This window comes from Fundulus heteroclitus, chromosome 5 (assembly GCF_011125445.2).
Source record: "Fundulus heteroclitus isolate FHET01 chromosome 5, MU-UCD_Fhet_4.1, whole genome shotgun sequence".
Taxonomy (NCBI): Eukaryota; Metazoa; Chordata; class Actinopteri; order Cyprinodontiformes; family Fundulidae; genus Fundulus; species Fundulus heteroclitus.
Genome location: NC_046365.1, coordinates 19,209,875 through 19,227,421, shown reverse-complemented (window position 1 = coordinate 19,227,421; position 17,547 = coordinate 19,209,875). Strand labels below are relative to the sequence as shown.

The 17,547-nt window shown below is 41.1% G+C and overlaps 1 protein-coding gene across 1 annotated transcript in view; it reads left to right on the top strand.

The window, feature by feature from the left end:
- The window catches only part of rptor (regulatory associated protein of MTOR, complex 1), a gene marked incomplete in the record, with an annotated part of 186,644 nt that overhangs the window by 13,309 nt on the left and 155,788 nt on the right, over window positions 1-17,547 (top strand). The window contains 2 exon segments of the mRNA XM_036137100.1: window positions 10,336-10,438; window positions 14,594-14,676. Coding sequence (XP_035992993.1) covers window positions 10,336-10,438; window positions 14,594-14,676 — 186 coding nt within the window.

Here is a 17,547-nt window from a genome sequence, read left to right as displayed (position 1 = left end):
GTACTCAAATTATGCATGCTGGTGAAAGTTTCTCATTTGTATACCGGCTTTTGTGGGATTTTTTTGGATTTTCATAAATTGGATTGTTTGCTTGACTTGCGCCGGTCTTAACATTTAACATTATCTTCCTTTGCCTGGATCTGGATAAATGAAATGTTGCTGTAGCCGAGGCGCGGATGTTTTAAAATAAAAATAGGTCGACATGATTGCGCTCTCAAGGGATATTGCTAGGTATTGTTTATTTATGTTGTGTAATTTCACAGAAAGGAGAAACGATGGAAGGACACAGCTCATCCTGACTTTTAAATGACAAACTTAGCCTATAATGTGCTTTTGTATTCATATCAACCACTAAAAGGGATACAAGAAGTTTCCGGTTGGTTAAACCTGAATTCAATACAAACTGGTTTAGAAGGATTTCAGAAACAACTTTAACACATTAATCATACGCTTTGTGAAGAATTTGATTGACGTCTGTCCGTCCGTCTTCTTCCGCTTATCCGGGGTCGGGTCGCGGGGGCAGCAGCTTCAGTAGGGAGGCCCAGACGTCCCTCTCCTCAGCCACTTGGGCCAGCTCCTCAGGAGGAATCCCAAGGCGTTCCCAGGCCAGCCGGGAGACATAGTCCCTCCAGCGTGTCCTGGGTCTTCCCCTGGGCCTCCTCCCGGTGGGACGTGCCCGGAACACCTCTCCAGGGAGGCGTCCAGGAGGCATCCTGACCAGATGCCCGAGCCACCTCAACTGGCTCCTCTCGACGTGGAGGAGCAGCGGCTCTACTCTGAGTCCTCCCCGGATGACTGAGCTCCTCACCCTATCTCTAAGGGAGAGCCCAGACACACTACGGAGAAAACTCATTTCAGCCGCTTGTATCCGGGATCTCGTTCTTTCGGTCACGACCCACGCCTAGAAATTCTGTCCATAAAAGTTATGAACAGAATCGGTGACAAAGGGCAGCCTTGGCGGAGTCCAACTCTCACCGGAAACGAGTCCGACTTACTGCCGGCAATGCGGACCAGACTCTGACACCGGTCGTACAGAGACCTGACAGCCCTTATTAAAGGGTCCGGTACTCCATACTCCCGGAGTACCCCCCACAGGATCCCTCGGGGGACACGGTCGAATGCCTTCTCCAGATCCACAAAGCACATGTAGACTGGTTGGGCAAACTCCCATGCCCCCTCCAGAATCCTGCTGAGGGTGTAGAGCTGATCCAGTGTTCCACGGCCAGGACGAAAACCACACTGCTCTTCCTGAATCCGAGATTCGACTATCCGACGGACCCTCCTTTCCAGAACCCCTGAATAGACCTTACCAGGGAGGCTTAAGAGTGTGATTCCCCTGTAGTTGGAACACACTCTCCGGTCCCCCTTTTTAAATAGTGGGACCACCACCCCAGTCTGCCAATCCAGGGGAACTGCCCCCGATGTCCACGCAATGTTGCAGAGCCGCGTTAACCAACACAGCCCCACAACATCCAGAGCCTTAAGGTACTCCGGGCGAATCTCATCCACCCCCGGGGCCTTGCCACCGAGGAGCTTTTTAACAACCTCGGCAACCTCAGCACCAGAGATGGGAGAACCTGACCCAGAGTCCTCAGGCTCTGCTTCTTCAATGGAAGACGTGTTGGTGGGATTAAGGAGGTCTTCGAAGTATTCCGCCCACCGAAACACAACGTCCCGAGTCGAGGTCAGCAGCACACCACCCCCACTGTAAACAGTGTTGGTACTGCACTGCTTCCGCCTCCTGAGACGCCGTATAGTGGACGCAGAATCGCTTTCAAATTCTGGTCCAGAATTTAATTGACGTACTGTAAATTAATAAAATGAGTATAGTCCCCAAAGCTTAGAATGCCTAATTTAGCTAAATGAGCGTATATTGTTGTTTATTATAGCTACTGTGACTGATGTTTCTATGCTGTTACGATATTTTGACTAAATAACTATAAAACTTCAATGCAGAACAGGCAGACCATGTTGAGGACTCTTCAGCCTAGTGTTTTGCTCACTAATAAAATTAACAGAACAAATTGGACTTTTATCTTTCTTGCAGAAGTGTTGAAGATGCAGTGCTCGGCTTTTAAATCCCGAACACCGTCCCGAGTTGTCCATAAACTGAATTATTTTCTATGTTTGGTGGTAATTTATTTTCATTCACTGTCAGATTAAGTCTCATTTTTTTTTTTAACCTGTTGCCGCTCTCTGCTAGCCACAGAAAGACTGCGGAAGATCGATGTTCACCACCTGTTTAATAACCTTCATTCACTGCCGACCCGATAAATGGATTAATCAGGAGTAATTGATCGGGGCAGCGAGCTGTGCTAACGGGCTGAATGAGAGTCCAAAAGGGCCCCTGAGGGAAAAGGCCGGGGAATCCCCTGGAGTCCCATGTCGTTATTAACAAGAAGAGCTTGGCATTCAATTTTAATGCACAGGCCTGAAACTCAGACTCACATGAGAACACGCACAAAAATCCACTTAGATAGAAGTATTTCCATTGTCTCCTTTGCTTTTCAGCCATTTTAATGCTTTGCTCTCTGTTTTTTTCTTTTTTCATATCTGTAAACAGACAAACTACATGATGTTAAAAGCGAATCCTTCGTCAGTCCTCTTCTCCTTTTTCTGGTGCACACAAGAAAGTTCATGGGATTGTTGGAAATCCATGTGGTCCAGTGTACTGCTCTTAAAATCTAATTTTGTTTCAGCTTTCTCTCAGATTAGTCCTAAATAGCAACTTTACAACTGGAAGTTCCCATCAAAAAAGCCATGTGCTTGTTCTGGGTCAAGCGGTTGGTTTACCCCAGCAGAGGAATCTCTGCATATACTCCTTCTCTTTAGACGTCCACTAAACTTCTGTATTTAAAAAACCTGGAAATGCGTTCCCTTGTCTTATTTATGATTTTAACGTGCCATTATTTGAATTTACCATCAATCCATCCAAGTAAAATAGGTAAATTGGCACAATCATGTTTTCTATAAACATCTGCAACGTGGAGTCTAGTTAATAATTTTGAAAGCCGCAAAGATTAAAAGATTAAAAGCAAGTTTTATTTTTGCATTAAGAAACTTTTGTCTACTGAAGTATAAATCGTATTCTTCCTTATCACGAAATAGGAAATTAGAAATGAAAAGTATTCGCAACTATTTTTGTTTTTGTTCAAATTTCTCACTTGAAATTTCTTCTGCAATAAGATCTTGCAATATTAAAACGCATGATTTTTTTTGTTCACTCTTGTCCAGTCCAGCTTTGTGGCAAACAGAATGGTACCCTGGCTATTATAGTGAATTAAATTCAATTAGATTTTATTTATATAGCGGCAATTCATGAAACATGTCATCTCAAGGCACTTTACAAAGTCAAATTTGATCATATTACACAGATTGGTCAAAAATGTCCTAAATAAGGAAACCAGTTGATTGCATCAAGTCTTGACCAGCAGCATTCACTCCTGGAGAAGCGTAGAGCCACAGGGAGAGTCGTCTGCATTGTACATGGCTTTGCAGTAATCCCTCATACTGAGCAAGCATGAAGCGACAGTAGAAAGAAAAACTCCCCTTTAACGGGAAGGAAAACCTCCATCAGAACCAGAACCAGGCTCAGTATTAACGGTCATCTGCCTCGACCGACTGGGGTTACAGAAGACAGAGCAGAAACACAAGACAGACAAACAAGCACAGAAGCACAGATTAATCCAGCAATCTGTTCTACATTAGATGGTAATAGCGGGTGATCTGCCTCCCCTGGATGATGTAACAGTTAACAGAACGTCAGACCAGATGTACCTACTATGAAGAAAAAAAGAGAGAACAAAAAGTTAAAAGCTTAAATGACAAGTCATTTCAATGTAATGCAATGCAAAACTAGAGAACAGTATAAACTTATTTGCTTTACCAATGAAGGCTTTATACCTATAAATCCTCCATTGACGCCCAAACCTTTATGGTTTAATGTATTGCAGTTAAGGTATTGACTGCTATTGCAGACATGGCAGAGGAAGAGGGGAAGGGATGACGAGGACAGAGTGAGAGACAGAGAGAAAGGATGGACACAAAGAAAATGTCTGGACAAGAATTAAAGAAACAGACAACCAGCTAAACAAAGTCCTCTTAAGGCCCCCATGGAGAAACTGGGGAAAGACAACCATGAACAAAAAACAAAACAAAAAAAGCACAAAAACATCAACAGCAGCAGCAAAGGTATGGAACAAAGCAGTTGATGCTAATGGAGAGAACTACAGGGCAATACAGCTACAATGTTGTGGGTGCATCAGTGTGTGTGAACATGCTAAATATGTGGTGTAGGCTTTATGTGAAATATGTCCAGTGAGGGATGGAAAGGGTAATCAAACACTGTATTCTCTAAAATCAGTAAAAGGTTTTTGTTTTTAATGGAATTTATTTCATAAACTCAAAAAATTCAGAGGTGGAATAATTAATGAAGCAGCAATACAGCTGATTATCGTCTGCATAAAAGTGATAGGGGATATTATGATTAATTAATAAAGATCTGTCCTACTTTGGATCTCCAAAGATCCAAAGTAGCACTTCGGGGTACCCCGCATGTCTTATATTGAATGTGATATCATAACACAGGACCTAAAAGCTATGGGAGCTCCATCCAAATGAAAAAAAAATGTTTTGAGCACAAAGTGAAGAAAGAGGATCAGGGAGACTCAAGCACTCTCGAGAGGACAGGAGTGATGCTTTTAGTCGTCCTTTTCGGGGCCCACCTGTTGTTAAAGCAGATCAAAGGTCTGCAAAACAAACAGGAAGAAAACCAAGTATCAGCGACAACCACAGATGCATTCAATAACTTTGTCATCCTTTTTTTTTTTTTTTTTGAGGTAAATTTCAAAGTGTCTGATGTCAGAGCCGCAAAGCAGACTCAAATCTACCCCCTAATGTTGATTATACGACGTGTAGTTTTTTCACTGCTTTGGAGGAACGGCAAAAATAAAAGGCGGCTGTGTTTTGGAGATGTACCTGCTGGATGTCGCCACGGCATGTTGTCGAGTTGCAATTTATTTTAATTCAAACCTTGTATCAATTTACTCATTAAAAAAAGAAAGGTTAGGGTCTGCAAATGCATTCTTCCTAATACGTACACAACAAAACTCTCAGTTTTGAGAGTTATTCCTTACAAAAGCACACGGTTTAATGATGTTTTATTCATTACTTCTCAGCTCACACTCATATTTGTTATTGATTTAAGTCAATTTTATGCTCATGGTCACTTTACCCCACTAAATCCCCAACGAGTTAAATTTGACAGCTTCTCTCGGGGTACATGCGGTTTTATTAATATAAGCTCTGAAGGTTGACGAAGGCCCTCCTGTCTGTGTTGTTTTTCTCTGCATGTCTGCGGTTTGGTTCGAAACAAACAAGCTTATAAATCAATGAGAATAATGTGGAACACATCTGTTTGCTGTCATACTTAAATGCCACGTTGTATTGTGAAGTATCCCACATTTATCTACGTTGTTCGAGTGTAAATGAGCATCAGATGTTCAGTAAATTACCTGCGTTCAGATCCAGGATAAAAACAAATAATGTAAGGGCTGTCAGGTTTTTTTTTTAATGAGAATTTAACCATCTTCCTGTTGTGAGTCACTTACTCGTAATCATTATTTACATTGTTGTGATGCCGTTTCTTTTTGGATGTGACCGATGATTAGTGAGTTATTGGGCTTTTTCTAGCATTTTCTTGTTCAGACTAACGTAAAAAAAAAGGAAAAACGTCCGCACGATTTTTCCCAACAGTTTGCGCTGACATTTTCCCAGACTGACGCAAACATCTCTCTTCTCCCTGTGGACTTTAGAGCCGTATTTCTCCAAACTGTCCTGCCATTTTCAGACTGTGTATTTTAAAGGGCAAAACTCATGTTTTTTTTGCTCGCAGAACCACATCTTTTTCCTGAGAGTTTAAATCTAAGCTTGGAGAAGGGAAACATGTTTTACATAGAGACCATTTTTGGCACCTGTTGCATTTAAAACAGATTTTTCAATTACAACCAACAATGGAGACATCTGACCTTTTTGGCCGTGGCTCTGTGATGAACTTAATCTGCTGTCAAGGATTTTTTGGCTGACGTCCATTGACGTTTCGTGCTTTTGACACACTTCTCTGTTAAAATCTCCACAATGTTTGTTAATGGCAAGAACTGCCAAGCGATAAATCCTGTGTTGCACCATTCCCAGTTTTATGTTCGCCTTACATTACTGAAAGCTAAAATGGTCAACTATGCAGACATTTTTGGACTTAATCTAACTTTCCTAGACGAACAGGCTACATTCATTAAAAATCAAACAGAAAAATATATTTATTTTCAACAGCATACAATTAAATAAAATGGGCATAAACATGCTAATTTTACACAGATTGTCGATTTACATAAATTGTTTGAAAAGCAGCAGTGATAATAAAAATCCTTATGATATCCTGCCCCTCTCTGGCTACGTTCACACTGCAGCCTGAAGTGACCCAATTCCGATTTTTTTTTTGCCCCTTTGCGACCTGGATCTGATCTTTTCATGACAGTCTGAACAACACAGATCGGATTTTTTCAAATGCGACCCAGGCCGTTTGGATATGTGGTTCTGAATCCGATACGTATCTGATCTTTTCTAATGCGACCTGTGTCTGTACGGCCGGGTCGCATTTATCCGACCTGTACGTCACCGATACTCGACAAACGTCACTAACGGTGGACCTGGCTGTACCAAAGAAGTTGACTTAAAAAAAAAAAAAAAATAAAAAAGAGGTTGGCTATTGTGTGTTAACAAGCACCTGTTGCAAGTCCATACAGCCCCACAGCAACGCGTTTACTCGCTGCTATGGCCGCCGAAGATGTGTGTTTTTACGTGAGAGCGCTAAAGAGATCCGTTCAGACGCACATAAAGGTTGCCTTTCTCATTCAAAAATTATGAATGAAGTCCGTATCAGTAAAGTCGCTCACGTCGCTAAAATACGTCTCTCTTCCTTTTCGATCTTCTTAAAAAGATTGCGTTGGTAATGTGCTGCTCCGGTTGGAGAATAACGTAAAGAACGCAAGATATGCTGCAGCATTACGATCCATGTTTACTTCCACAAACAACGAGCACGCTTGCTACGTATGACGTCATCGCGTCCTCTACTGTGCATATGGGACGCTTAGGCGTATGAATACAGTTCACACAGGAGATCACATACAAGTCGCATATATTTGGAAATGTGAACGGACACGCAAAAAATCCGATTTCACAAAAAAATCAGAATTGAGCATTAAGGCCTGCAGTGTGAACGTAGCCTCTTACACCTGAACATGCATTCATTCCGGTCTCCCCTCACCCGTTAAATCGTTAAAGAATCCCCACAATAGTGAAAACTCCTCATCCACCTCAGTGACGGCACGACCATTTACACATCCTAAACGGTAACAAACGATGCCCTTTGAGCAACCTATCCTGCCTATTTAGCCAAGTTTTGTTAGTTTTCTTTTTTGTATCATAAGCCAAGCAAAGGTCCCTTTTTTTCCCCAAAACCTGATTGTATGTGTATTTGCTTCAGTTCAACACAATAAGACACAGACTGCAGAGGGATTTGTGCCGCTACCTGAGGTCGTGTCGCCCCGGCTTTTTCCCTTTTGTTTTAAACTCTCAAAAGAACTTTCCGTTCGCGAGGAATCGGTCTTGACATTCACCACGCAGGGAAGAAAAGGGCACGACGTGAACAAATCAAGCTGAAATGAATGAACCGATGTGATATAGTGCGCCGTTGTGTATATGGCTGCATGTAAGTGTCAAGCGTAGACCCGCTGAGTCCCACTAGCACACTGACCTTTTACTCATTTGGTGGGAAGACGCAGGGGGGCCTTAATTAGTTTCACAATAACAGGCCCTCAAACCTTGTTCAGCCAGAAGGTTGCACATAACCCACAGCAGACGTACAGCACATGCTCAGTGGGTCTATGGTATGGTGTTTGTAGCACGCTCTGTAAAAGGTCACCTGGCTGTGGTGTTATGACCTACGCATCAAGGAGATCCTTAAGTTATTAGCTAATAGCGGTGCACAGAAACCAACAGGCAATGCCGCAGTGGCTCTGATCGTTAAACACGCTGTTTTCTTCCCAACTAATTATGTTCTGCTTTCAGTAAAAAGAGAAAAAGAGAAAATACGCTAGGCAGCGATGACTCCATCAGTGGGGCCATCCAGGAAGGAAGCACAGCTCAACAAAGAAGCACTGAGCCGGGGTTATTTTTCTATTGGGGAGAAAAACGGAGAGAGTACAGTGCTTATTGGCAGCAATAGCCCTGAACGGCGGCGTCATCCAGGAACAAGATACACCACAACACAAAGACGCCGAGTCAGGAGTTCTTTCTATTAGAGATAAAGAGAGTAAATGTAGTCAGAAGCGGCAATAGCAGTAACACCATCCAGTGAAAAGAAACAGCTGCACTGAGCTACGACTACTTTTGTATCAGCAAGGAGGAAAAAAAAAATCATTGAGCGTACACATGAGATTTTGCACCAGTCGCTCTGTGAATGGCGCCAGCCGGGATTGAGACGCAGCTAAATAAAGAGGCACTGAGCCGGCACCAACTCTGCACGGCACGGAGAGATAAATGGCAACGATGCGTCTTTGAGTGGCACCGTCCAAGAAAGGGACTCGTATAAATACAGACGCAGTGATCCAGCAGAACCTTCTGGGAAAAGAAAAGCCGCGGCGCACCGCCCTGTGACTGTAAAGAAAAAGCAGAGAGGTAACTTAAGTTTTAACAGAAAAGACAGGAACGGTTATTCATTCCTTTTTCCTGATTGACTTTAATTCAATTCAATTAAATTTTATTTATATAGCGCCAAATCATGAAACATGTCATCTCAAGGCACTTTACAAATTCAAGTTCAATCGTATTATACAGATTGGGTCAGATTATACAGATTGGTCAAAAATGTCCTATATAAGGAAACCAGTTGATTGCATCAAAGTCCCGACAAGCAGCATTCACTCCTGGGGAACCGTAGAGCCACAGGAAGAGTCGTCTGCATTGTACATGGCTTTGCTGCAATCCCTCATACTGAGCAAGCATGAAGCGACAGTGGGAAGAAAAACTCCCCATTAACGGGAAGGAAAACCTCCGGCAGAACCGGGCTCAGTATGAACGGTCATCTGCCTCGACCGACTGGGGGTTACAGAAGACAGAACAGAGACACAACAAGAGAGACAAAAAAGCACAGAAGCACACATTGATCCAGTAATCTGTTCTACATTAGATGGTTATAACGGGTGATCTGTCTTCCCTGGATGATGTCACAGTTAACAGAATGCCAGACCAGGTATACCTACTATGAAAAAAAAGAGAGAGAGCAAAAAGTTAAAAGCTGAAATGACGACAGTCATTTCAATGTAATACAATGCAAAACTGGAGAACAGTAGAAATCAGTAGAGTGAGAAAATTAGACCCTGATGTCCTCCAGCAGCCTAGGCCTATCACAGCACAACTATAGAGATAGCTCAGGGTAACATGAGCCACTCTAACTATAAGCTTTGTCAAAAAGGAAAGTTTTAAGATTAGTCTTAAAAGTAGACAGGGTGTCTGCCTCATGGACCAAAACTGGGAGTTGGTTCCACAGGAGAGGAGCTGATAGCTAAAGGATCTGCCTCTAATGAAACCTTTTTATAAGCTCTCGGTAAACTTCACCAGTTTATGCCACCCAACACCCCAAAAAACCCAACATTTGACTGTATTATCACTGTGTCTTATTGCACTGGCTGGGAAAAAAAAAAGTCTGTTGCTCATGAATGGTTTAGCATCGCAAAAGAAAACTATTTACCCTCTCCTTTTCAAAAATGTTCTTAAATACCAAAATTTTTACAGCTGCAGCATTTATTCATACATGAGTGCGAGTTCAGCTCTTTGGGTGGGTGACCCCATTCAGGCTCATTAGGAGCTTCAGGATGAATTGGGAGCCTGCGCCGCCTGCTCGGGGGCTGATGGCGTGTGTCAGGACTAGCAACATAACCCACAGGTCACCAGTTACTTTATTTTTATTTTCCTCTTTATCTCATCGCTCTCTACCTGCATCAGTCTAGTAAATGGTCTTGACAGTAATGTGCTTTAGTTCCACTCTTCTGTGTTGATATTTATTTGTGGGTTTCGCCGCGATCTGTCTCCCGAAAGGTTAATGCACATAATAAGACGTATTAAAGTCTGCAACGTGAACATTCATTGATGCAAAGGTATTAGAGACAGCCGTAGGTATGTTTTGGGTGTTCAGGATAGTTTTATTGTTTAAATGGAGAGTGTTGGAGTCCAGCCAATCTAGGACAGGATTTCATGCCTTGTGCGTTCGTCCTCCCACAGATGAAGACGGTGAGCGTTGCTCTGGTGTTGTGTCTCAACGTGGGAGTGGACCCCCCTGACGTGGTCAAGACATCCCCCTGTGCCAGGCTGGAGTGTTGGATAGGTGAGTGAATCCTCCCCTCGTTATTAGACTTACGATTCAGATAAATCAACTTTTAACCGCAGACTGAGGGGATCTTGGCATGGAGAATTCAAAATCGAGCCATTACTGTTGTGTGTTTTTTTTTTTTTTTTTGCTGCCAACTGGTGATAAGCAAGTAATTCAATTATTAAGAAGGGATTAAAAAAGCATAATTCACACAAACATTTCAGCAGGCTCTCCTGAAACTAGCATCCACGTTTTTCCTGTTTTTTTTTTTCCTCCTTCCTTTCTGTGAATTGTTGTTCTCTTGGTGCGCGTTACCTTGGAAACGAGAGGCCGATGCTGAGATATGCATCAGCCAGCACAGTTAAGATGTTACAGATCTTTGTCCCATGTGGGAGAAAAAGCTCCCTTTTGACGTTTGTGCTTTAGGGAAAATGAAGGTTACATCGCGCTGGCTGCTAAAAACCATAAACCAGACTTTTGAAGTTGACCGCTCCACTGAAACGTCCACATTCTGGGTAAAGGTGTTTGCAAAGGCAGCACGAGCTCCTGCTTTGTTCTTAGCTCTCATCCTGCAAGACGTTTCTGTAGACAGTGGCGCTATAAGCCATAGCTTCTTTTGGTCTTTGCGCTCTGAGCTTTAAGTTGACCAGATTGGGCGTTGGTTCAGCGTCTTTTATTTGAGATGATATCCACATCACACTCTCTCTCCAAAGAGGTGCACCAAGCTCGCTCTTAGGGATCGCTCTACAGTTTCTTACCCATTCTTGGGTTTCATGGCCTTTTATGCAACTGTTATTCCTGATCCTAAAGCATGATTTAAAAAAAAAACTTCACGTGTACACAGTGGGGTTGCCATCATATGAATTAAGATGAGGCTTTACTGGAAACTGAATTGTCACAGCAGCAAGGCAGAATGAAAAAGGTGCATATCTAAGAAGATAACTTCAATGAGAACACTGTCTAAAATAAGTCACACAAATATGAACCTTATATGACATATGCAGTGGAGATATGAGCTGAACCGTGTATGTATTGGCAGTATTGTATATTTATGCTTTTTTTATTGTAGAGTCTTAATGCTTATTGGAGGAAGGACTTTCCGAAGCGTTCCTTCTTGCATTGCGGCAGCCGCAGCCTACCGCTGAGGGAGCTCAGAATCATAGACGGGTTGAGAGTTCATAATGGTTGTTATCCTGACCATTGGCCCAGGAAAGAAACCTGTTTCCTGGCAATGCACTGCAAAAACAAAACTAAAAAGTCAAATATTCTTGAAATTAGTGTTTTTGTCCTTGATTTGAGCAGGTAAATAAGATGATTTGCCAATGGAATGAGATTTTTTTTGCACTTAAAAAAGGAACAACTCATCTCTATCATCTTATTTCAGGGGCAGTATATCTAATTATCTTAGTTTAGGGGTCAAAATACTCATTCCATTGGCAAATAATCTTATTTACCTGCTCAAATCAAGGATAAATGCAATAATTTCGAGACAATTTGACTTATTTTTAGCTCTGTTTTTGCAGTGTGTGTACCTCTACCTTAGAGTCTAGGGGACAAACCCCAACATGTAGCCGCTCCCCCAGCAGGCGACAGCGTAGAAGACAGCAGAGGCCACCACCATGCCGTAGAACGTCTTGATCAGAGCCCAGCTCACACCGACGGACCCGGTGTCTGCTGTAAAAGTTACAAACCCCAACCCAATTAGCTCTAAAGACGGTAGTGCTGCAGTCCACAGCCAACATTTTACTGCTGTTGTGTTTCCGTAAATATGTTAACAAGTTGAAAGCGCTCATGCCAGCAAGTAGTGACATTTCACATCTTGTCAGATTACTCCTCACATCCCAGAGACGTCACATTCACCAATGCTGGGGAAGCAGTTAAGTCTCAGTTGACAAAACGTTTTATCACTTCTAAATCTGATCCATGTCGTGTAGTATTTTAATCCTAAGGATATTTTTCTTAAAAGGATCCCAGAAACAAACAGGAGGTAGACACAATTCCTGGGAATTATATACTATAATGTCCCGTCATATACAGTTGTTGTTGTTGTTCTGCTTTAGCTCAAGAAGCTTGATGCTTCAATGATCAGCTGAGGCCTTTCATCAGAACAACCGTACTCAAAGCTTCCTGCAGTCAGAGCTGAAAAAATATGGTTAAGAAGCTGTTACTCAATTAAATATATCCTTTTTTTTGATTTTCCAGTCTTTTTACCTGGTTCAATTTTCTAAAGACTAAAAGTTTATTTTATTTTAACTAGTATTAGTATTTTTTTCTTATCTTTGATGTTTAAAATCACTCCTGATTTTGACATTTTGACCATCAGTATTTTGGGTTTTGACTTACTGACTGAATGCAGACTCCTGCTTTTACCTTTTTTCTCACTAAGTCTGTAATTCATGATGAACTGGACCTACGTTTCCTAAACTGAGTCTAAAGTGCACTAAAGCTGCTGTTTCTATGACCTTTTTTATTTAAGCAAAATAGAAATTAGTCTAAATTTCCCTATACCAAATTCAGCTTCAAGTTGTTTTGTTGTCCTGGAACCAACAGATAATAAGACCCGATTAATTTTCTTTACAGTTTCAAGGTAAATTTTTCCTACTCAAGCACCCAGAATATTATTAAAAGCTCAAGAAAAAGATATTAATCTAGATATTTTAGCCTGGAAAAGTATGTTAATTGACTTTAGAAGTGTGTAAGAACCCTGTATATCAGACGTAATGTGTCGCTACCAGAACCACTCAGTTTGACACAGAATAAAAACCAAAACAAAGCCCAGGACCGGATCATCCATTTCTCTTAACTGGGAAACGTTCCACCGTTGTTTCGCTCCCCCAAGATGTGACCGAGTCAGATCAAAGTCAAGCCGCTGTACCCCAAGCTGCACAAACTTTGTCTGAGAGAAGAGTTTCCCCATGTATTGTCATGTAGTTTGTAAGAAAATGTTTAAAAATGTTAAATGGTAAGAGAGCAGTGGTACCGCTCTAAGATGCTCTACATGATTAAACGCCACAATTGGGGCAAAATCATTACAGAAGAGTAAAATTCCTACAATTAAAAATGTTAAGTATTCATCTTTTAATAAACACACTTTTGACATTCTCTTTAATTTCATAGTAACATCTATCCAATGACATTTAATTACTCAAATGCAGACTTTGGTGCATTAAAATGGGCTAAATACAGCAAGTGTTTTCAGAGAACAACTGACCCAAATACTGTTCTTATATCGCTAGACTAAAAAGAGTTCAGTTTATCATTGTTAGAGTCAAATTAAATTATTTAAAATAATTTGCAAACTGGATGACCATCTTTTGACACAACAAATGAGCAAAAGCCTTTTTTAATTTTGGACCTACAGTGATTTACACATTCGTTTCCTACAAAAGATCTGAGTATTTTTATTCTTCAAAACGATCCTATTTTGTAGAGCAAGTACAAAATTAACATAATTTTTTTGGTTTAAAAAAATTGTGTTCATTTTTTGGCCCTCGAGTTCCTTTGAAATGACAGTTTTGGCCCATGTACCGAAAAGTTTGGACACCCCTGCTTTATGTGATAGCCCAACTCAAACTAACATATAATTGTGAAGCGAAAAGATGAGAGAATGTATAAATGCAGCTGTTCTGTGACCTCAGAGGTTTGTAAGAGAACATTAGAGAACAAAAAGGAAAGAGAAACACAGCAGATAGGCGGAAATAAGGGTATGGCACAACTGCAAAAGAATATATTTGCACCCCAGACTTTATTTGCGAGTTTGTTAGTTTTTCTTAGAAGAAAAGCAAATTAATTATATCTAAGAAGCATATTTCCGATGGATGGTTTTCGCTTGCTGAGAACAATTTAACAAATCTTTCATCTTCAGTTTTTTTCCTCGCATGTTGTATTTATTGAATTCCCATCGGTGTGATACGTGTGAACTTTATTTTTAGCTGATGTCATGTTATTTTTCAAAACCCTTCACTTTCATGGTACATTTTTAATACCAAAGCTGCATTTCCTTACTACTCACAGCCTGAATGTTAAAGTACTATTTGTATCTGACTCGATTTTACCAGTTTGTTTTTTTTTCACACCTTTTTTTAGGTGTGACAGTTTTGTGCATTTGGGCTAGGTGTTTGTGAGTCATAGGTTGCAGTGTGGTTTCACTCGGTTTGTTTTTCTTGTCAGATCCTCTGTCGATGAGTCCACAGAAAGCCCTGGAGACCATCGGGGCAAACTTGCAGAAGCAGTATGAAAACTGGCAGCCCAGAGTAAGTGGTTAAAAAGCCTCCCTATTTTACCAGGCGCTAGCCGGTGCTACATTTACCACACAAACACACACACCTATGGATCGTGTAATGCGTTAAATCGCAGCACCTTTCAGTAACTCTAAAGTGAAGCACAATAACTTCCAGATTTACTTTTTGTCTTGTATCATCTCCATTTATCCAGTACGTTCACCTGAGTTTCCGCAAGGGACTGTTTCTCAATGAATTTCTCCACCTTTAGAGCTTTAATCCACTTTACCATCTTTCCGAAATGGAAAACTGATTCAAATGTTTCATTAAGCTCATTTTCGAAAGTTTTAGACCATAGGTATTGCTCTTATGGTTTATGTCTTCCTTACACGTTATACCAACAAAACATCTTCCCATTTAGTTCAAATGTTCTTGGTTTATGAAAACCCTGTATTTTCAGTTTTAAACTGCATAACAGGCAACCTGATTTCAAATACAGTGTAAAGTTTGATCAATAAAATAAGTTTGACAAATAAAGAAAATAAATGGTGCTCCTGTCACTGGCCTTAGAGGTAGTCAGCTGAACTGAAACGTTAAGGCTGGTTCACACAGCAGGATTTTAAAATTGTCGTCCAATTTATGCAATGATAAAAAGTCTTAGATAAAACTGGTTTGCTCGTCCAGTGTGTGGTTTTTAAGGCTTGGGTTTGTTTCCCGAAGGTTTGCATCAGAGGATACCTAATAAAACAATGCAGAATGTTGTCCATAACTTGAGGCATTACAATGCATTCAATTTAGTAAAAAGTCAATTAAAGTTTAAGAACAGTAAAATTGTCAATTACAAAATCAACGTAATGCATAAAAGTGCAAATATTTTATGCGTTAACTGTTTCTTACAACCTAACCTCCTGTTAGGCACTCCTGCTCGGTGCCTCTGATGAACACCAGGCACTCTGCTTTGAGCTGGCCACTTAAGGTTGTAAAAGACAAAGTATTGATTAACACGTTGCATAAAATGGGATGGAAATATGCTGCCCTATCAATATTTTATCTTTCCCACCAATAATACTGACTAGAAATGTTCCGTCTATTCAATCTGCAAAGGTTTGATTGGATCCGATTGACAAAGTTTAGGCACCAAAACACACATCGTCCTGTTGGGTGTGTTGCTGAAACCCGCGGACCCCCCCTCCCCCCGTGATGAAAATGTCATCACGTGCACGCAGAAATAGAAATCTAGCAACACGTGGCTGCTTGGTGTGATGGTTCAGAAGAAATGCATAAGGTAAGAGGAGGTGGAGGAAGAACGACTCCAGAGACGGAGCCGCGAAAGAAATGTGAGCTCGGGTTTGGTTGATCGGAGAGGTCAGCAGCAAATGGTGGTAGGAGCCCAGGAGGAGGAGGAGGAGTGGGAGGGTGAGAAAGCTGTTCCTGTTTCCAGCCTGAGGATTCAGAGCTCTGCGGAATCACGACGGAGAGCAGATTTCGCCAACACACCTTACATAAAGTGTTGACAAAGCAATCAATTATGCTGCGGTTATTACCCGCTTGTCACAGCGGGGGTACTTTTTTTTTTTTTTTTTTTTTGCTGTAAATAATTGTGCATGAGTTGGTAAATATTATACCTGAGAGCAAATTAGCATCCATTAATTTTGCACTTTCCTGTGTACTGCCTGCAGCGTTTATTTGTAACAGCGGCGTTAGCAGCGCCTGCACCGCCCTGAGAGTTTAGCGTTGCCCGCTCCGCTGTCACAAATCTGAGTCTATATTTGCTTCAGTGCTCCAACATTAACCCTCATGGCCAGAAAACGGAAAGAAAAGCAATCTCCATCCCAGCTGCCCACTCACTTTTTCTACCAAGACTTCCTCCCGCTACTTCTTCCCTCTTTGTTGTTCGCTGACCTTTCCTCATCATCATTCTTTAGTCTTCAACATGAAAATATTTTATTTTCAATGAAGGCTCTCTCATGTCTCTCTGAACGTAACAACAGATGCTTTTTTTTTTCTTTGTCATTCACGTACGTATACAATTTGTTTTATTCAGTTTTTCTGTTTTGTTACACATGGTTAAAAGAAAAAGTGATGTTCTCCATTATTTTGCAAGAGATATAATGGATATCATTTGTTCTCAGGTATCGATAATAAATTAATAAATTATAGCTAATGTTCATGGCTTAAGAAACTCCAGAATTTTATTGATTGATTTGAAACTTCTCTGCATTAACACTTAATTAATGCAGCATTTCATACCAGTGTCTGAGGTGATAAGAGACACACCACAGAGGATGCAAATATGGCTGTTGTTCAGTTGTCATCTTAATTCACCCCCAGTTTCGACTAGAGATCAAACAACTAGCATTCGCTGGCCAACTTATGATCTCTGGGTTTTGTAGAGTTTTGCCAGCCGATTTTAGCCAGTACTGATTCCTTTGAGACTTTTTTTTATGAGCTGTAAAAATAAGAGCATTGAAAGTGTTTTCCAGTCTTTCTGCTGTTCGACAAGGCAAGTTTATTTGTACATGAACAGTACAGAACATAAGAAAATAAAACAGTAGTAGCAGCAGGTCAAGATAAGTTGGACTACACACTTGATCTAATGATGTTTCAGTTAATTACAACGGTTTGAACTGAACATTAACATTTAACGCTAAACAAATAGTTTTTTAACCTTGATGTAAAAGAACTCTGGGCTTCAGTGCTTTTAGAGTCTTCTGGGAGTTTTTTACAGATAAGTGGAGCATAGGAACTAAATGCTGCTTCTCCTTGTTTAGTTCTGGTTCTAGGTATGCAGAGTAGACTGGAGCCAGAAGACCTGAGTGGTCTGGAGGGTTGATACACTGATAACAAGTCTGTGATGCATTTAGGTGCTAAGCTATTCAGGGATTTATAGACTAACAGAAGTAT